The sequence below is a fragment of the Spea bombifrons genome, chromosome 2 (assembly GCF_027358695.1).
Source record: "Spea bombifrons isolate aSpeBom1 chromosome 2, aSpeBom1.2.pri, whole genome shotgun sequence".
In the NCBI taxonomy this organism is placed as follows: Eukaryota; Metazoa; Chordata; class Amphibia; order Anura; family Pelobatidae; genus Spea; species Spea bombifrons.
In genome coordinates, this window is record NC_071088.1 from 2522162 (window position 1) to 2543810 (window position 21649).

Below are 21649 nucleotides of genomic sequence, written 5' to 3' on the forward strand. Positions count from 1 at the left end.
CTTTTCTTGTTATTTTTTTTCTATTAATTGCATTTTATCCTTATGTGGTTATTATTGGTCTGCCAAGGTTGCAATGGTAAATAAGCCAAGCAGCCTCCCAGCAGAGGTGGTAGAGGGTAATACAGTGAGGGGATTAAACATGCATGGGATAGACATACGGCTCCTGAATCTAAGACGAGACCGACGACTGATTAAGGTTTGAGTCGTTACAGCAGGAGAGACGGGCGACTAGACGGGGGCCGGATGGGGCCGATGCGCCGGCGGGTCCTATGGTTCAGTGACTGTAGGTCCCGGCAGTGAGAGGGTTAAGTGACTTGTTCCTGTGAGAGGAAACAGGTCTGGGGAGGGAGACATCTGCGGACTGTTACTGGAAGGAGATTATTCGCTAAACGGGTTAGAGCGCTTGGCACGCGATGCTTCGCTGCAACGACCACGCAGCCTGATGCGATACAAAGTTACACGCAGGCGACGGGGAGGAATCAGCGACATCTTATTAAAGAACATTAAACGGACAGACTGTCATTACGGGCGGGGGATCCATGTTGGATATTGGAGCGGGGCTGTCCAGCCGGGGGTCTCGGGGGTCCCATTACCTGTCTGTGAACGCTGTTACCCTCACTGTAGGGCATTATTGGGTAGAAGCCGGTCTGGCTGCCCCAGTAGAGCTGTTAATGGTCTATATCCCGTGATTTTGGGGGGGGATGGGGTAAGTAACGGGGGGCTATTAATGCCCCCCGGAATAAGAGATGGCAGGTTGGTGGAGAGAAGGTTTACGAGATTCCGCAGGCAGCGCCGCAGAGCGTTTCCCGGGGAAGGCGGTTATGATGAAGGGACAGCTGGGGTCTCATTGATGCCACTTGGCTGTTTCACGAGCCGCACGCCGCGCTTATCAGGAGGATGGAGGGATCTCAATATGTCCGACTCGGGGGAGAGAAGAGAGACGGGGAGAGAAGAGGGAGAGCGGATGGGAGAGAGAGACGGGGAAAGAAGAGAGAGAGCGGATGGGAGAGAGAGAGAGAGACGGGGAGAGAAGAGAGAGAGCGGATGGGAGAGAGAGAGAGACGGGGAGAGAAGAGAGAGAGCGGATGGGAGAGAGAGAGACGGGGAGAGAAGAGAGAGAGCGGATGGGAGAGAGAGAGACGGGGAGAGAAGAGAGAGCAAGCGGATGGGAGAGAGAGAGAGAGACGGGGAGAGAAGAGAGAGAGCGGATGGGAGAGAGAGAGAGACGGGAAGAGAAGAGAGAGAGCGGATGGGAGAGAGAGAGACGGGGAGAGAAGAGAGAGCAAGCGGATGGGAGAGAGAGAGAGAGACGGGGAGAGAAGAGAGAGAGCGGATGGGAGAGAGAGAGAGAGAGAGAGAGAGAGACGGGGAGAGAAGAGAGGGGAATGGGAGAGAGACATTTAAATACATCAAGAGATTTAATAAAGGACGGGAGGGAATTTATTTCAAAGGAGGAGAAAAGAGAGCGGAATCTAACACTAGAGAGTCAGAGACTGAGATGGAGCGGAAGGAAATTTTACTTTACTGAGAGGGTGGTAGATAAGAGGAGCAGCCTCCCAGCAGAGGTGGTAGAGGGTAATACAGTGAGGGGATTAAACACGCATGGGATAGACATACGGCTCCTGATGATACTGATGACTGATTGGGGGAACTTGGTCGGAATCATGAAGTTTGGAAGATGCTTTGGTTTGATCAGCGGATGGAAAGCGATGGTTCAGTTGCAATAAGCAGATATTTTATTATGAAGCTGCGCAGGTTCGTAACAAACAGCTTGTCGAGGACATGAGTAGGAGGCTCGGAGACGGCGCGGCGCTCTATGCCATTCTTCAAATGTTTTTCCTTAAGTAACAAAAGAGTTTTTGGGTGATTCGGGGGAGCGTTTACTGATCCAGACCTCAGTGCTGCGGGGGACGTGCATCGCAGGGGGTCCGCAAACAGACCCCCCTCTAGATATTTGGCTCAGAGTGCCCACTCCAAACTAAGCCATGGTATAGATTGCGGGTCACGTTATCTCCCGCGTGTGACTTCGCACCTGGTGACATCACACCCACTTCTGTCCAAACCACACCCACTTTGGGCCATTTTTTGTCTGCCCCCCTTCAGGTGTTTCCTGTAAGGTTCTCTCTCCGGAGGGCGCCGTGTTACTAAACCAGACGGTATTCATTCCGGGGCATTTCTGGGGTGAAACGATCAGATGGCAGCCGGCAGCCGAATGACCTGCAGATGGATGGGGGGGGGCATTGGGGGTTATATATAAAGTCTGGGGCAAAACGGGCTCTGGTGTAGGACCCTGTGACGCTAGAGGGGCCCCAAGGGACCCCTAAAGACTTCTTGTTACTAACGACGTCCGCTGCCAGACATCGAGGGGCTTCTTATCATGATGTAAGTGGCCCCGGGGTCTATTATCTCCGTAATATAACTGCAATGACACGATTAGAGGGAGGGCCCTAAAAAGAGCTCGCTGGGGGCCCCGGCATTCTGTGTTATGACTCTGGAATCAATCAGTGGGGGCATTATATTGGTTACTATGGTGATTGCACTGCTTTTACCCCACGTAGCCCGTGCTGATGGTCCTCTGTTTATCACACGGCACTTCACACCACAAACACAGACGAGGGGTCCGACCGGTTCTGGGGAGATCTGCAGAGGTGAAAGGGTTAAAGCCCCCGTTAATCGCGTCGTTTGGCTTTATGCAGATTTTTCTCGTTTGCAGATTTGTTGAATCGAAGCCATCGCTGCCGCCGCGTTCAGCCGATCCCAGATAATTGGATTTGTGAGGCTGGGAAATCTGCCCAGCGTGAGGGGAGCGAGAATCACCGAGTCCCCCGGGCCTGAGAGAGGGCCGGTGCCCGCATGGTACAGCCGGGCACACCTGGCACATGGTACAGCCGGGCACAATATGCACACGGTACAGCCGGGCACACCTGGCACACGGTACAGCCGGGCACACCTGGCACATGGTACAGCCGGGCACAATATGCACATGGTACAGCCGGGCACACTTCACACGCTGAGCAGCCGTTCAGTTTGTTGCCCGTACACTGAGGGATGCGCTCGCCCATCAATCCCCCCAATTTCGTCTCTCCTTCTATCCCTTTAACCCCCGCGTCGCTCCGTTTTGTGCATCAATCCGCCGTTATTCTTTCAGCAGGGAAGTGATGGCGCTCACAGCGCACCCAACAGCTTTATATAGGACTTTCCCGGCAGATCGGCCCCATCCGGCCCCCGTCTAGTCGCCCGTTTCTCCTGCTGTAAAGACTGAAACCTTAATCAGTCGTTGGTCTCGTCTTAGATTCAGGAGCCTTTTTGTCTCTCCTGGTCCCAGCAGCAGCGCTACGGACTCTGCTGGCGCTATATAAATAAGTGTAATGTATTCCGGAAGCAACACATGGCGGGAAAGGAAATTCTCTTCCCGGATCCCATGATTTATGCGCGTTCACCAAGAGACACAAGGAAAGTGATAGGAAGAATCCTCTGTTCCTGCCATGGCCTCGGCGGTCTCCTGCACGGAGTATTTCACCAACATACGACCAGCTGCGAGAGCACTTCCCATGATGCTGATCCAGCCAAAGGCTTAATGACCGGCAGAGACAGTTATTTACGGACGTGAGCAGAGCCGACGCGTCCTTGGAACGCAGAGAGACCAGGAGAAAAATATTATAACAAAGACGCAAATGGAGAAAACGGAGAAAAAAGAAACATTTCATGGAAAACGACATAAAAAAATCAACTGGAAATGTGAGCGGAGTCAAATGGGCTGGGATATTAAACATGCACGGGATAGACATGAATCTAGATAAGTGGAACGGCCTCCCAGCAGAGATGGTAGAGGGTAATAAAGTGAGGGGATTAAACATGCATGGGATAGACATACGGTTCCTGAATCTAAGACGAGACCAACGACTGATTAACGTTTGAGTCGTTACAGCAGGAGAAACGGGCGACTAGACGGGGGCCGGATGGGGCCGATCTGCAGGCGGGTTCTGTATAAAGACTATTGTGAGAGCCGTTGCTACAATGTATCCGGTATAGTCTGTGTAACCTGCTAGCTCCCGGGTTCTGGAATCATTAGACAGCTCCCGGGTTCTGGAATCATTAGACAGCTGCCGGGGTCTGGAATCATTAGACAGCTGCCGGGGTCTGGAATCATTAGACAGCTCCCGGGGTCTGGAATCATTAGACAGGTCCCGGGTTCTGGAATCATTAGACAGCTCCCGGGTTCTGGAATCATTAGACAGCTCCCGGGTTCTGGAATCATTAGACAGCTCCCGGGTTCTGGAATCATTAGACAGCTCCCGGGTTCTGGAATCATTAGACAGCTCCCGGGTTGTGGAATCATTAGACAGCTCCAGGGTTCTGGAGTCATTAGACAGCTCCCGGGTTCTGGAATCATTGGACAGCTCCCGGGTTCTGGAATCATTAGACAGCTCCCGGGGTCTGGAATCATTAGACAGGTCCCGGGTTCTGGAATCATTAGACAGCTCCCGGGTTCTGGAGTCATTAGACAGATCCCGGGTTCTGGAATCATTAGACAGCTCCCGGGGTCTGGAATCATTAGACAGCTCCCGGGTTCTCGAATCATTAGACAGCTCCCGGGTTCTGGAATCATTAGACAGCTCCCGGGTTCTGGAGTCATTAGACAGCTCCCGGGTTCTGGAATCATTAGACAGCTCCCGGGGTTCTGGAATCATTAGACAGCTCCCGGGTTCTGGAATCATTAGACAGCTCCCGGGTTCTGGAATCATTAGACAGCTCCCGGGTTCTGGAGTCATTAGACAGCTCCCGGGTTCTGGAGTCATTAGACAGCTCCCGGGTTCTGGAATCATTAGACAGCTCCCGGGTTCTGGAATCATTAGACAGCTGCCGGGTTCTGGAATCATTAGACAGCTCCCGGGTTCTGGAGTCATTAGACAGCTCCCGGGTTCTGGAATCATTAGACAGCTCCCGGGTTCTGGAGTCATTAGACAGCTCCCGGGTTCTGGAATCATTAGACAGCTCCCGGGGTCTGGAGTCATTAGACAGCTGCCGGGTTCTGGAATCATTAGACAGCTCCCGGGTTCTGGAGTCATTAGACAGCTCCCGGGTTCTGGAATCATTAGACAGCTCCCGGGTTCTGGAATCATTAGACAGCTCCCGGGGTCTGGAGTCATTAGACAGCTCCCGGGTTCTGGAATCATTAGACAGCTCCCGGGTTCTGGAGTCATTAGACAGCTCCCGGGGTCTGGAGTCATTAGACAGCTCCCGGGTTCTGGAGTCATTAGACAGCTCCCGGGGTCTGGAGTCATTAGACAGCTCCCGGCAGTCAGTAATGGGGATCTCAGTGTGGTTTGCAGAGATCTGCTGTGTTATTGATCTGCAGGGTCACCCGGCTCGCCCCGTCGGGCGTACGGCCCGCATACAGCTCTCTTTGCTTTACCTCCTTGCTATAAATAGAGAGACAAATAACGCAGCAGCTGCTCGCAGCACCTGACATACATGTAACAGCTGCCAACATCCCCGTGGTCCGGAGGGAATGAGTGGCGCAGGCTTGTCACCGGTCAGTGACAGCAGCTCAGTCTCTTACCCCGGTGCCCACCGTGATGCCCCAAACGCACTCATTAACCCTCTGATTGCTAGAAGAGAGTGCAACGCCTTCCTAGCCTACACAGCATTGAAGGAGAAATGGGGAGCTCTTCCCAATCGAATGCTGGATACAATGTAACAAAAAAAGTTAGAACCTTCCAGAGGTTACAGCCGGGGGCCACAACGGGCCGTCTAGTCGCCCGTCTTAACCAGTCGTTGGTCTCATCTTAGATTCAGGAGCCGTATATCTATCCTATGCATGTTTAATACCCTCACTGTATTACCCTCTACCACCTCTGCTGGGAGGCTGTTCCACTTATCTTCCACTCTCTCTGGAAAGTAAAACTTCCTTCCATTCCATCTCAGCCTCTGCCCCTCTAGTGTTAGATTCCGGTCTCCTGTGCTTTGTTAAATCTCTTTATGTAGTTAAATGTCTCTCTCCCATCCCCCACTCTCTCTTTTTCCCTCCAAGCCGGACTTATTGAGATCCCTTACTATACATTGAGGTCTCAGTAAAGGGTTAACGTGCTGGCTAATTCCACGCCAAGAGGGGCAGTAAAGCGCGTGTGCGCCAGCGGATTCCACGCCGGCAGCGGCAGTACAGGGTTAATTTGCCGGTGATAAAGGGTTAATGTGCCGGTTAATCCCGTGCCTGCGGGCTGTGCATGCACGCTGACAGGATCATTTTCCATGCCTATCATTTCAAATGCAAAACTCGCGTGAGTCATCCCGCCCTCCCACCGCTACTGACTCACTCCTCTCATCGGCCCACTCACTCGCAGCCCGCACTCACATCCCCGCCACCCCCCGGCCGGTGCCCCGGCGCCCAAAATATGTGCCGAGCAAATTCTCAAACTTTTTTTTGGTGTTGTGCGTTTTTTGATCATTTAATTCCATCGTTTCGTCCTCAGAAAAGTATTTATCGCCGAGAAACGTTCTTTCCGCTGTAATATTCCACGACGACAGAAAAACATCAATATACACATACGGCTCGTAATCGGGCTACTCTGGGCAAGCGGAGTGAGATTAGATGTTTTGCCCCATGCTGAAGCAGACTGGGGGCCGCCCTTAGTATTTTCCGAAGATCGTAAGCTCATGGGCCGAGACGGCTCGTCTTAGTCTGTCGGTTCTAGCTTTGTCAGACCCTTGGGATGTAGGGACTGTAGGAAGCGCTGCGGGAATTGTTGGCGCTATATAAATAAAATAGAATAATAGAAAGCGGGAATTATCCGATTGGTGACTTCCAACTTGCTGAAAATATCTGGAAGCCAATCAGAATTCAGCTTTCATGGCAAAAGTTTCTTGCAGTAATAAAGACACAGTAACTACTCCTATTACCCTTCACTACTGGGGATGCAGATAACTGGCTGTGCCACAGGCTGCCACCGACCTCGGTTTCCCTTTGACAGGTATTTATAGGCATGGCTGAGAGTTATTAACGCAGAGAGTTATGATCTTGTTTATCGAGCTGCCCGTCTCGGCCGCTTCTCAGGGGGTCGCAGAAACAACGCCTTTCACCGCCGACCGTGGCAGCCGCCGGTGATGGAAAGCAGTCCGCCGGCTGCAAACGCAGGTTTGGGGTGTTTTAAAAAAAAGTTTGTTCCTCCGGAGCGAACGCGCCGCAAACCGTTTACTCGCGGAAATCTATAAAAATAAAGGGAGACCGATGGGGTAAGTTAACCCCTTCCGGTCCTTCCTTGTTTATTATACATATTAACAGAAATTACACTTTTTTATTTTATTTCTTATTACCGACCTATACATTTTTTTTACAATTTGGGTAAAAATTGAAAGAAAAGAATACATTACAATCTCGCTTTGTATTCTTCCACGGCATAGAAGCCACTAATAAAACTAAGTTTATAGTAAGCAAGACCTCCAAAACACTCCCTTTTTAAACGTTTTGTTTGTTTTTTCTTTGTTTTTGTAAGTATGGGGTGCAGGGACTTGGGGCTCTTGGATTTTCGGCTTCTCTCCCTGCTCTCCCGCCGTCCATGATGAAGTTTCACACAATTACCAAGACAGACAACCACTGCAGGACCTGACTCCCATAGTGCCGGCTGAGTGTCATGGAGTGGTAGTCCGTAGCAGCGAGCGATCCGGTGATTGCCTGTCCACTCTGAGAAGAGAGTCCTTATTAATAAAGTATTGATTTTATCCAAAAAATCATTTTTGATTGTTTTGTGGCGTATGTTTTTGCCCCATAGTCTTCTTGTCACCAATCTCCCAGCAGTGAACATCCCCGTAGAAATTGCCCCCGATGTATAAGCGGAAGGGCAGACGGAGGGTCCGGGTTCTAGTAAACTTTTTGGAACCCCGAATACTCTTCCTGCGCAGATTCTAGAATCCTGTGCTTCACCTCATCCATCCGGAGAGCGAATAAACTATTATTGTGTATAATCTATATATACCGTATATATACCGTATATATATATATGGGTTAAGCTTTATACTGGGCACGTTGCGGCTGAGAATGCTGAGACTACGTATCTGTCCCTCACAGACCGTAACGATTCAGATGACAGGCGAGGCTGGAAGGATTAGTCGGATCGGCCGGGTCTTCCGCCAATAACTAACGCTGCGTTTATCAAGGCGCCTGAGAATCCGGTGATTGAATGATTTGGGCAACTAAATGCGCTGAAGGATTCTTATCAGCAACGTTAGAGAGAAGAGGAGACGGCTATCGGCCAAGAGCATGGGTAGCCAGTCCACGATTAGCCGGGTCAGAGGGTGACAGGAGGCAGCAGAAGGAATATAAAGAGACAATTCACCTGAAGGCATATTATTAACATCAGTACCTTTAATTTTACACGATGTCCCCCTAACCAATTCATGCAGAATTCTCCCGAATGCCAGGTATACGATGACAGTATGTTTGAGGGGCCGCACAGTCGGTGGGCCCTGCCAGGCACGACACACATCGCCCCGAGAGGTAGAAGCACAGAGAGGACGCAGTGAGGGTGTAACGGCTGCCTGAGGTTCTTGTTATCGCCAGTGGCTATTTGTGCAAGTAAACTACACCAGAAACCCCCACAGCGCCTCGAAATATTACAATAAGAGCAGTCAATGGGGTCATTTCCTGTTATTTCCTCCCACCCCTCGATAACCCTCGAGCTAGGAAATGATATGTGCTAACTGCCCTGGACCGGGAGGCACACACTCACAACTCCATAAACTTACACAAACATCCACAGATTCTACCTCCATCACACTACTAACGCTAGGCTCACCCCTGACATTCTAACGCCATAAGCTGACACACATTCATTCTAACACCATACAATAACATAATATATATATATATATATATATATATATAGGCGCTCATTCTAACACCATACAATAACACTCTAAAGTCATACAGAAATGCACACACTCACACTTACACCATACATGAACACACTCTGCCACCATGAAGAACCAGCACTTGCACAACTTCACAACGTCAGGGACACGGCAATGATCCCTTTAAATGTTTTGTGGTGTCCCTATTAAATAAAGGATTGGGGGGGATTCTGCAGCATCCCCCATCCATGCGCATGTGCCCCTTTCGCCATCTGCAGCAAGTACATTAAAATGCATTCTTTTCCTGGGCTGTCTGGGACATTAAACCATTTAATGGTTTGGGCAGTATGCCAGTATGAGTGACGGCCCAGCCTGATGGGATGCTTCGCTTCAGAACTGCAACTCGCGCAATATCCTATTCTGCGACATCTTCCCCTCGCACTTCCAACACCTCCAAATTTAACTCTAACGACCAAAGCCGTGGCCTCCCCTAAGTCTGCAATGGTGGACACAAAACTACTACTTAAGGCTTGTGAAAACATACATACACACACACACACATATATATATATATATATATTCGGATCCGTATGAAACTAGGCTAGGACCGGGCTGGAGCTGGGCTGGAGCTAGGCTAGGACCGGTCTGGAGCTGGGCTGGAGCTAGGCTAGGACCGGTCTGGAGCTGGCTTAGCTCTGCCTGGTACATCGATGACTTATAAACAGTTCTCTGGTCCTAAACAGCCCCAGCCAGTCTTACAAATAAAATTGAAATCTATAGAATCAAATTAGTTGTGGTAACAGCCGCCAAACGACATTCTAATCCACCAAGGAATGAACATAAAGTGCATTCACTTTCTTTTTAGTTCCATATTCTGTGAAATTAATGCAAAGCAGCCATAAGAAAACATTTTTATTTGACTTTAATCACATTTAAACTGTAAAACTAGCTATATTTACAGTCAATGCCATATTATTGCATTTTTTGGAGATATATCGTTGACTGGTCCCCTGGCAGCTGTAACAAACCTCCGCAACAAGATCGCTTACACAGATATTGATTGGGTTGAATTACTCAGGAATAAAAGACACAGCTATTTATTCCGACATTTTTATAATATTTTGAGGTTGTAAAACACTCACCTTATTCCGGAGACACCTGTGACAGTGCAGATTATGACATAAAGCAGGAATTTGCAGGTTCCCTGTATAAAGTATAGTAAAATCAGTGAGACGGCCATGTATAATGTATAATGTATAGGCAAGGTCCTGTATAATGTATAGTTAAATCAGTAACCCTGCCCTGAATAATTTCTAGTTAAATTGTTAAGCCAGCCTTGTATAATGTATAGTTATATCAGAGAACCGGCCCCTGTATAGTGTATAGTTAAATGAGTGTGTCGGCCCCTTTTATAATGTATAGTTAAATCATTGACTGGCCCCCTGTATAATGTATAGTTAAATCAGTGACTGGCCCCCTGTATAATGTATAGTTAAATTAGTGACATGCCTTGTGTAATGTGTAGTTTAATCAGTGAGCCAGTCCTGTATAATGTATAGTTAAATCAGTGACGTGCCCGGTATAATGTATAGTTAAATCAGCGACGTGCCCGGTACAATGTATAGTTGAATCAGTGACGTGCCCGGTACAATGTATAGTTGAATCAGTGACGTGCCCGGTATAATGTATAGTTGAATCAGTGACGTGCCCGGTATAATGTATAGTTGAATCAGCGACGTGCCCGGTATAATGTATAGTTGAATCAGTGACGTGCCCGGTATAATGTATAGTTGAATCAGTGACGTGCCCGGTATAATGTATAGTTGAATCAGCGACGTGCCCGGTATAATGTATAGTTGAATCAGTGACGTGCCCGGTATAATGTATAGTTGAATCAGCGACGTGCCCGGTATAATGTATAGTTGAATCAGCGACGTGCCCGGTATAATGTATAGTTGAATCAGTGACGTGCCCGGTATAATGTATAGTTGAATCAGTGACGTGCCCGGTATAATGTATAGTTGAATCAGCGACGTGCCCGGTATAATGTATAGTTGAATCAGTGACATGCCCGGTACAATGTATAGTTGAATCGGTGACTGGCCCCCTGTATAATGTATAGTTGAATCAGCGACGTGCCCGGTATAATGTATAGTTGAATCAGTGACATGCCCGGTACAATGTATAGTTGAATCGGTGACTGGCCCCCTGTATAATGTATAGTTGAATCAGCGACGTGCCCGGTATAATGTATAGTTGAATCAGCGACGTGCCCGGTATAATGTGTAGTTGAATCAGTGACGTGCCCGGTATAATGTATAGTTAAATCAGTGACGTGCCCGGTATAATGTATAGTTGAATCAGCGACGTGCCCGGTATAATGTATAGTTGAATCAGTGACGTGCCCGGTATAATGTATAGTTGAATCAGTGACGTGCCCGGTATAATGTATAGTTGAATCAGTGACGTGCCCGGTATAATGTATAGTTGAATCAGTGACGTGCCCGGTATAATGTATAGTTGAATCAGTGACGTGCCCGGTATAATGTATAGTTGAATCAGTGACGTGCCCGGTATAATGTATAGTTGAATCAGCGACGTGCCCGGTATAATGTGTAGTTGAATCAGTGACGTGCCCGGTATAATGTATAGTTAAATCAGTGACGTGCCCGGTATAATGTATAGTTGAATCAGCGACGTGCCCGGTATAATGTATAGTTGAATCAGTGACGTGCCCGGTATAATGTATAGTTGAATCAGTGACGTGCCCGGTATAATGTATAGTTGAATCAGTGACGTGCCCTGTATAATGTATAGTTGAATCAGTGACGTGCCCGGTATAATGTATAGTTGAATCAGTGACGTGCCCGGTATAATGTATAGTTGAATCAGTGACGTGCCCGGTATAATGTATAGTTGAATCAGTGACGTGCCCGGTATAATGTATAGTTGAATCAGCGACGTGCCCGGTATAATGTATAGTTGAATCAGCGACGTGCCCGGTATAATGTATAGTTGAATCAGTGACGTGCCCGGTATAATGTATAGTTGAATCAGTGACGTGCCCGGTATAATGTATAGTTGAATCAGCGACGTGCCCGGTATAATGTATAGTTGAATCAGTGACGTGCCCGGTATAATGTATAGTTGAATCAGTGACGTGCCCGGTATAATGTATAGTTGAATCAGTGACGTGCCCGGTATAATGTATAGTTGAATCAGTGACGTGCCCGGTATAATGTATAGTTGAATCAGCGACGTGCCCGGTATAATGTATAGTTGAATCAGTGACGTGCCCGGTATAATGTGTAGTTGAATCAGTGACGTGCCCGGTATAATGTATAGTTGAATCAGTGACGTGCCCGGTATAATGTATAGTTGAATCAGTGACGTGCCCGGTATAATGTATAGTTGAATCAGTGACGTGCCCGGTATAATGTATAGTTGAATCAGTGACGTGCCCGGTATAATGTATAGTTGAATCGGTGACATGCCTTGTATAATGTGTAGTTGTGGGCACATGGCAGGAGACATTACGGGGTCTCCCTGACCTCCCACCGAGCTGAAATCTACTGACCGTTGCAGACATTGACAGGCGGTTGGATGTATGAAGCAGGCCGATGGTCTCGCGCCCTGTTGCGGGGCATTTCCCGGCTCGTACCCTCCGTGCTTTCTCGCCTCCGTAGAATATCTTCTCTTTTTGCACTTTGCCTCTCTGTCGGCAATAATTCTCAGGTATAAATTCGCAGGGTTAATAGCTGCATAAAGAATAATAATCAAGATGCTTCAGACTGTATAAATTAACAGAGACGTTCAATTTGCAAATTGGCTAATAGTCTGTCTCCTATTCTAAGTCAGAGGGTCAGAAACAAAAGCGTTACAACGTCAGCAATCGCCATATCAGAGAGGATTTCAACTCGAGCCGGTAAAACGAACGCCCGGCTTTCTGCTTCATCCCGGAAAGGTCACTCCGTGAGATATGTTACCCTTAGAGTTACGGGGGGGGGGATATGGAAGTTAAAGGGTTAACAACAACATAGCAGCTAAAAGAGTGAAATCATCAGTTAGTTGGTAGATTCACGAAATGCAAAAGCGAAGCCTTAACGGGTTTATTTGTGCACATTGTTAGAAACGTAGTCTACCCAAACCACATAGAAACAGACTCTGCCGGCCCCCGTCTAGTCACCCCTCTCCCGCTGTAAAGACTCAAACCGTATGTCTATCCCATGCATGTTTAAATCCCCTCACTGTATTACCCTCTACCACTTCTGCTGGGGGCTGTTCCACTTATCTACCACCCTCTCAGTAAAGAAAAACTTCCCTGCGTTCCATCTCAGTCTCTGACCCCCCTCTCAGCAATCTGTCTACCCGGTCCGCAACATGCAGAACCCAAGCGCTCGGGAGACAACACACTGTTTAGGATTGGGGGTCCTGGCGATAGAGAGGGGTCCTGGCGATAGAGAGGGGTCCTGGCGATAGAGAGGGGTCCTGGCGATAGAGAGGGGTCCTGGCGATAGAGAGGGGTCCTGGCCATAGAGAGGGGTCCTGGCCATAGAGAGGGGTCCTCTCTCCCTTCCTTATAATTGAATCTCCTACCACCAGCACCCAGTACCCAGTACACGTCTCGCCGTCCTAGCCTTATATTTCCCCACCATTTATACACAGCGATGATTTCTGGCGTCGTTTGAACTCCCATGATCCTTAGCTGTGGAGCTGGGCTCGGTCCCTGACTGCGATATTCTCCATTTAACACATACGGACATTATTTATAATATTCCACAGAACGCTGCCGTGTGTCTCTCAGGGGGGGGTAATTTGTTCCCTTCTGCTGCTGTGAAAGCCTCGGCAGTTCATTAGATGTTCCACATTAAATGCTTTCATTCATATGAAAGGACTTAATAAACAGGTCACCACAGCAAATGTCCGAGTCAACTGGCAATTAATGAGGTATGATGACATTAGTAATTACCGGTATTAAGTGCTAAGGTGGGCACATGCGCGGTGGAGCCTGTCTGGCGGGAGGCTTCTTTGCCACCATCCCTCCTCACTGCCACTACCCATCCCTCCTCACTGCCACTACCCATCCCTCCTCACTGCCACTACCCATCCCTCCTCCCTGCCATTACCCATCCCTCCTCCCTGCCATTACCCATCCCTCCTCACTGCCATTACCCATCCATCCTCACTGCCACTACCCATCCCTCCTCACTGCCACTACCCATCCCTCCTCACTGCCACTACCCATCCCTCCTCACTGCCACTACCCATCCTTCCTCACTGCCACTACCCATCCCTCCTCACTGCCACTACCCATCCCTCCTCACTGCCATTACCCATCCCTCCTCACTGCCATTACCCACCCCTCCTCACTGCCACTACCCACCCCTCCTCACTGCCACTACCCATCCCTCCTCACTGCCACTACCCATCCCTCCTCACTGCCATTACCCATCCTTCCTCACTGCCACTACCCATCCCTCCTCACTGCCACTACCCATCCCTCCTCACTGCCACTACCCATCCCTCCTCACTGCCATTACCCATCCCTCCTCACTGCCACTACCCATCCTTCCTCACTGCCACTACCCATCCCTCCTCACTGCCACTACCCATCCCTCCTCACTGCCACTACCCATCCTTCCTCACTGCCATTACCCATCCTTCCTCACTGCCATTACCCATCCCTCCTCACTGCCATTACCCATCCCTCCTCACTGCCATTACCCATCCCTCCTCACTGCCACTACCCATCCCTCCTCACTGCCATTACCCATCCCTCCTCACTGCCACTACCCATCCCTCCTCGCTGCCACTACCCATCCCTCCTCACTGCCATTACCCATCCCTCCTCACTGCCATTACCCATCCCTCCTCACTGCCATTACCCATCCCTCCTCGCTGCCACTACCCATCCCTCCTCGCTGCCACTACCCATCCCTCCTCACTGCCATTACCCATCCCTCCTCCCTGCCATTACCCATCCCTCCTCACTGCCATTACCCATCCCTCCTCACTGCCACTACCCATCCCTCCTCACTGCCACTACCCATCCCTCCTCACTGCCACTACCCATCCCTCCTCACTGCCATTACCCATCCCTCCTCACTGCCACTACCCATCCCTCCTCACTGCCACTACCCATCCCTCCTCACTGCCATTACCCATCCCTCCTCCCTGCCATTACCCATCCCTCCTCACTGCCACTACCCATCCCTCCTCGCTGCCACTACCCATCCCTCCTCACTGCCACTACCCATCCCTCCTCACTGCCACTACCCATCCTTCCTCACTGCCACTACCCATCCCTCCTCACTGCCACTACCCATCCTTCCTCACTGCCATTACCCATCCTTCCTCACTGCCATTACCCATCCCTCCTCACTGCCATTACCCATCCTTCCTCACTGCCACTACCCATCCCTCCTCCCTGCCACTACCCATCCCTCCTCACTGCCATTACCCATCCCTCCTCACTGCCACTACCCATCCCTCCTCACTGCCACTACCCATCCCTCCTCACTGCCATTACCCATCCCTCCTCACTGCCATTACCCATCCCTCCTCACTGCCATTACCCATCCCTCCTCGCTGCCACTACCCATCCCTCCTCGCTGCCACTACCCATCCCTCCTCACTGCCATTACCCATCCCTCCTCCCTGCCATTACCCATCCCTCCTCACTGCCATTACCCATCCCTCCTCACTGCCACTACCCATCCCTCCTCCCTGCCATTACCCATCCCTCCTCCCTGCCATTACCCATCCCTCCTCACTGCCACTACCCATCCCTCCTCACTGCCACTACCCATCCCTCCTCACTGCCATTACCCATCCCTCCTCACTGCCACTACCCATCCCTCCTCACTGCCATTACCCATCCCTCCTCACTGCCACTACCCATCCCTCCTCACTGCCACTACCCATCCCTCCTCACTGCCACTACCCATCCCTCCTCACTGCCATTACCCATCCCTCCTCACTGCCATTACCCACCCCTCCTCACTGCCACTACCCACCCCTCCTCACTGCCACTACCCATCCCTCCTCACTGCCACTACCCATCCCTCCTCACTGCCACTACCCATCCTTCCTCACTGCCACTACCCATCCCTCCTCACTGCCACTACCCATCCCTCCTCACTGCCACTACCCATCCCTCCTCACTGCCACTACCCATCCTTCCTCACTGCCACTACCCATCCCTCCTCACTGCCACTACCCATCCCTCCTCACTGCCACTACCCATCCCTCCTCACTGCCATTACCCATCCCTCCTCACTGCCACTACCCATCCCTCCTCCCTGCCATTACCCATCCCTCCTCCCTGCCATTACCCATCCCTCCTCACTGCCACTACCCATCCCTCCTCACTGCCACTACCCATCCCTCCTCACTGCCATTACCCATCCCTCCTCCCTGCCATTACCCATCCCTCCTCACTGCCACTACCCATCCCTCCTCACTGCCAGGGCACACTCTTCCTCCATCTGGCTGCACGTCCATTCCAGTCCGAGACTGCAGGAGATAAATCCAATTTGAGAAATTGATGTGATTTGACTAATGTCTGTGAACTTGCGCAGCCCCAGCCCGAGGAATAAAAGGCCCAATCATGGCGTTTCAGGCCTTTCTACTGTTTGTCCTGATTAAATTCCTGCAATTGCTCTGATTCCGAGAGCTGGACGCACTTCTATTGATGTTTTCATTTCTCCTTTCTTTTTTCTAAATCAATATTCTGTTGGTATCTGCTATATTGTTTGCCGCTTGTCTGTTTATTACGCGTAATATACAGGAGACCCCCTCCATGTTGCGGTGTCCCCCTGAATATTAAGCGGCTCGAAAGATGTTCTTGAAGGCTCTCCGGCTATTTCCTATAATCAGCGCCGGCCCGATCGGTACCTGTTACAAATCCGCAGTAACATGAAAACACTTTAAGATAAAGCCCGGGCTAATCTTCCCACAGGTAATAGAATTCAGAGCCAAGTGCGTTCCGCCGATAATTCCGATTCACACCGAGAATTGCTATCAGCAGTCAGAGGAAGATGGCACCTCGGGGGATCCGGAGTCATCAGTGTCCTTCTCAGCCCAACCATGTACGGTTTTCCCATTTCCTTGTAAAAAAAAAAAAGAGAAAAAATAAATAAAAAATGTCTTATCTGACTTGAAACAATGTAGCCAGACCTCCTGCAGGAATAAGCCCTCGGGCCGCTGCGGCTGTCAGCAAATGATTACGGATTCTCGTGGATTTCACGGAGGCCAGGAGCTGGAGCGTGGATGTTTAAAGTGGCGTTTTAATGAAATTAAATATAATATGCCCCCGGGGGGGATTTTTTTTAACTAAAATGGCAAAATAGTTTCAGGAAAAGTACGCTCCCCGAAGATTCGTTGGTTTGTATACACAGGAGAAAAAAAAAGACAAATATTAAGCATTTTTTTCACGACGCCGGCATGAAAAATGTTGGTCGGTGCGTAAAATTAAAAGCGGTTCGCACGTGATGGGGACGCAGCGTTTATGAACCGATATTATCAGTAAATAGCGGCGGAATGTTGATTGAAGTGCAAATGTCAGTATGCGGGGGTTCTAGACATCGTTCTGCGCATGTTGAGAAGTACATTGTCTTGTGGTTTTCATCTCTTTTTTCTTTGAATGTCTCATCTTGACATTTCTGTTCAAAAAAGCAATTATTTTACCCAACGCCATATTTGATTTACGGTATTAAGGATTTAAAGTATTTATTCATAAGAAAGTAGAGGAGGAATCGTTCACGCCAAGACATCAGCTATGATGTCATATGCTGGCATTTTTAGACAATGAAGCAAGAATAAGGCAGATCTGAAGAGGCAGAAATTTCCAGTTCTGCCATGGAGGATCCATCCCGACAAGGTGAATTCTCAGGAAGGAGGTTAAAGATGGAGGTGAAAGACTGGGGGTGATAGGAATGATAGGGGTTATAATGATAATAGGGGTGAAGAGAGTTATGAAGCCATCACCCAGCACACAAAGCCAAAACTTGATTGCCATGTTTTTCGCAAAGTGTGTCCTCGTGCTAATCGCTGGCATATAATAAGATCAATGGAACATGGAACTGACATTTAGCACGTGTCTTTGCCACAGCAGAAGCTCATTACAGTCAATGTGATGCAGTCATTATTTATGTTGGTTGATGTGCCGTTTTAAGCGTGTATACCTCTGTGTTAAATGAACATATTTGTTTTGTTTTTGAAGTTAATACAACAGATAAAGATTTTATGGGGCTTATTCACTAAGGAGTCGAGTTGAGACTGACCATGCCCTAGCAATCTAACGCTCGTATAACTTTAACATTCATTAACACACGAGTTGTTTGAGAATGCGTGAGAATGTAAATCTTGCGATTTTCAGGTGCAGGCATGGGAGCTGAATGACAACGTGCATGTCCTCGCCTGAAACACGCAAGATAATTACAAGCAAACACCATATCTAGTAAAACACTCAGGGCCCCTTATTCACTAAGAAGGTCATATAATTGTCCCCTTTCTCCCCCCAGCATGGAGGGTAATAAATAATTTCGGGGGGGGGGCAGGGTCCAACCTCACCCCTCTCCTCATCATGTGACCCAAGAGGTCTAATGCCAATTGGATAAAATTTAGCGTAGAAATAACGTAATGGTTTCTTTTTGATGCCGTCACCGTCTTACGGTGTCTTTGCCTCTCTGCGCATGCACTCTTTGGGAATTAGAGATTTGAACTGCAAAGAAAAACAATTAAACAGATGACCGGTAAGCACAATGGCTCCAATGAATGATACGGCGCTGCGGAACATGATGGCGCTATATAAATAAAGTAATAAAAAGGACACTGTCACTTTAAAAATAAACTGACTAAACTAACACTCACCGCTGTGAAGCCTCCGCGCTCCGCCCCGCGCATTTACTTACCTCAGAGACCTGTCAGGCAGGAAATATATATGTATGAGCATAGGGCGTGGCAGCCCGCCCGTCCTCCTATTCGCCTGCTCAGATATCAATCATCTAGCAGACACTATCTGCCGTAGCGCGCGGTATGATGATCATAACCCCCTCCCAGTAAAGTTTTGATTGACATCTTCCCACTCCCGCCCACACCATCAGAGGACACAAAATTGGGAGGCGGCGAAGACCAACGAGAGGAGCGGAGCTGGTGGTAAGAATCCCTTAGTGGGCACGCGTGTGTTTTGATTGGCTACAGGTTTGAGGTGGGCGTGTATCACTTTACACTCTAAAAGATTAGGCGGGAATGAAGAGTTGGAGGATGGGTTTTCTGATCACATGATAGGGCGTGTCCCAAGCATGGGAGGCGGGCTCGCCTGTCACTCTGTGAATTATTTATGGAATTGCAGCGGTACACCCCGCCCACCCCGCGCTCTAGGTTCCGCCCCTTTCTCCTCAGCACCTCGGACAGCAGCTTCGCGCTCGTGCCGATCAGAGCAGGGAGAGGCGCTGACGGCCAAGCCGGGCAGGGAGCGAGGCAGCCGGGCAAGGAGGAAAGAGAGAGCCAGGGGGGCAGCCGGAGCACCTGGAGTGCGACAGCCGGCCGGGACACTGCACCGCATATCACTCACCTCATGTCCCTTGCTGAGGTTGCACACCTGCCGACTTAGTGCTCATCCACATCCCCTCCTGATCCAGGGCTCGTACCGGAGTAGGAGTTCGCTGAGGGGCTTGGAGCGGCCCGCCACGTCCCAAGCTGCTGGCTCAATCCGTGCCACCGGCTTCCTGAGAGGGAGCTGCAGGGCAGGGGGCAGCCAGGCGGCTGGACTGGGGTATACTGGGCTGTACCGGGGCAGGCGCAGGCCCTCAGTGCTGCAACATCAGCCTGGGTGGGAGAGCTGCCTCATAGAGACAGGGCTGGGGTGTGTGGGGGCAGGAGGAAGGGGTATGTTGGGGCTCAGGGTCAAGGACTGCAGCAGGAATTTGATTATTTAGCTGCTGGGGTCTGGGGGTATATCTGGGATAGATAGAGGGGGTCTGCACCGGGGTCTGTCAGGGGGTCTGGGGTATATCTGGGATAGACAGAGGGGGTCTGTACCAGGGTCTGTCAGGGGGTCTGGGGTATATCTGGGATAGATAGAGGGGGTCTGCACCAGGGTCTGTAAGGGGGTCTGGGGTATATCTGGGATAGATAGAGGGGGTCTGCACCAGGGTCTGTCAGGGGGTCTGGGATAGATAGAGGGGGTCTGCACCAGGGTCTGTCAGAGGGTCTGGGGTATATCTGGGATAGATAGAAGGGATCTGCCCCGGGGTCTGTGATTTCAGGCGGAGAGGGGTTATTTGGATAGCTGGAGAGAAGCTGGAATAAGGACTGCATTATGCAGCAGGGATTGGCTCATTTAGGATCTGAAGAAAGGACAGCTGGTATAGAGTCTGTGCACTGAAGAAGGAAGGGGTTTTTATGATATAGAGGTATAGCTGGTATAGGATCTATATGTTGAAGAAGAAGGGGCTTTTATGATATAGAGGTATAGCTGGTATAGGATCTATATGTTGAAGAAGGAAGAGGCTTTTATGATATAGAGGTATAGCTGGTATAGGATCTATATGTTGAAGAAGGAAGAGGCTTTTATGATATAGAGGTATAGCTGGTATAGGATCTATATGTTGAAGAAGGAAGAGGCTTTTATGATATAGAGGTATAGCTGGTATAGGATCTATATGTTGAAGAAGGTAGAGGCTTTTATGATATAGAGGTATAGCTGGTATAGGATCTATATGTTGAAGAAGAAGGGGCTTTTATGATATAGAGGTATAGCTGGTATAGGATCTTTATTGTGCAGCAGTTTAATGTCTATGAGGAGGCAAGAGCTTGTGTAGAGTCTGCACGCTGGACGGCATCGGATTCGGGGCATCTCGTTGCCCCAGCCGGGGTAGATTCTGCAGCTTTACGGCTTCCAGGAGTCTCGCCGCTGGGTTAATGTAAACGCTTTGCTGTCTGCATCCGGAGTCTGGACTGGAAAGTTCTATCAGCGGCGGCTCCTATAGGAGTCAGTATAGATGAGCCGGGATATACGGCGTCGTACGGGGGCCGGTATTGTGTAGGATCTTTATTTTCGCGCCGGAGCTCATGTCGTATCTTAATGTTATTTTCACGGATGGTGGAAACTTCTAGTTGCCGGGGATTTTATCTGGGAAGCCCCCCGGAGTGTCTCCCCTGTAGGGTGTAATTAAGTTGGGGAGAAGTCTTAGGGTTTTGTGTTATATTAAGTCTAGAAGCTCCTCATTTATACCCAAATATTTTTTTTTTACTAAGTTCTACTTTTCTGGAAGTTCTACATTAAAAGGCTCCATTAATGGCGGGTCCCGCTCAAACCTAAGGCGCTCCTTTATTCACTGAATTCCTTAATTTGGTCACTTTTTCCTCCTCTGGGGGATGAACGTTGTGGTCTTGCTCGCCCCCTTGACCTCCTAGTGGGCCATCAAGGATGAAGAAGATCAGCTTCCGTAAAGTCCTGCTGGACGGATTGTCGTCTTTGTCCCCGGTTGGCGGCGGCGGAGGACCTGGAGGAGCCGGGGGAGCCGGGGGTGGCTGCTCGCTTTATCCGTCTGGGCCCTCGGGAGCCGCCGTGTCCCCCCGAGACACCGAAATCCAGGAGAACCTAACCTCGGAACATTTCCACATCTGCAAGGTAACCAGAGGGCCGGGCGGGGGTTGGCGTGTTCCTCGTGTGTTATATATAAAATATATATAATGTATATATAATGTATAGTTATTATTACACAGCGAATCGGCTGAGGAGGTGACGCTCGGCCCCGGGGCCACCGAGGGAAATGATTTTTAACACAATAAGACA

At 49.6% G+C, this 21649-nt stretch overlaps 1 protein-coding gene across 6 annotated transcripts in view; it reads left to right on the plus strand.

Annotated features, from left to right (window-relative positions):
* The first annotated feature begins 20809 nt into the window (after positions 1-20809).
* STXBP5L (syntaxin binding protein 5L) overlaps positions 20810-21649 on the plus strand; it is a 93170-nt gene continuing 92330 nt past the window's right edge. For all 6 annotated transcript variants that reach the window (XM_053457011.1, XM_053457007.1, XM_053457009.1 and 3 more), the window contains exon 1: positions 20810-21484. In XM_053457011.1, the coding sequence (XP_053312986.1) occupies positions 21281-21484 (204 nt within the window). In that variant the 5' untranslated portion in view covers positions 20810-21280. The remainder of the gene's footprint in view (positions 21485-21649) is intronic.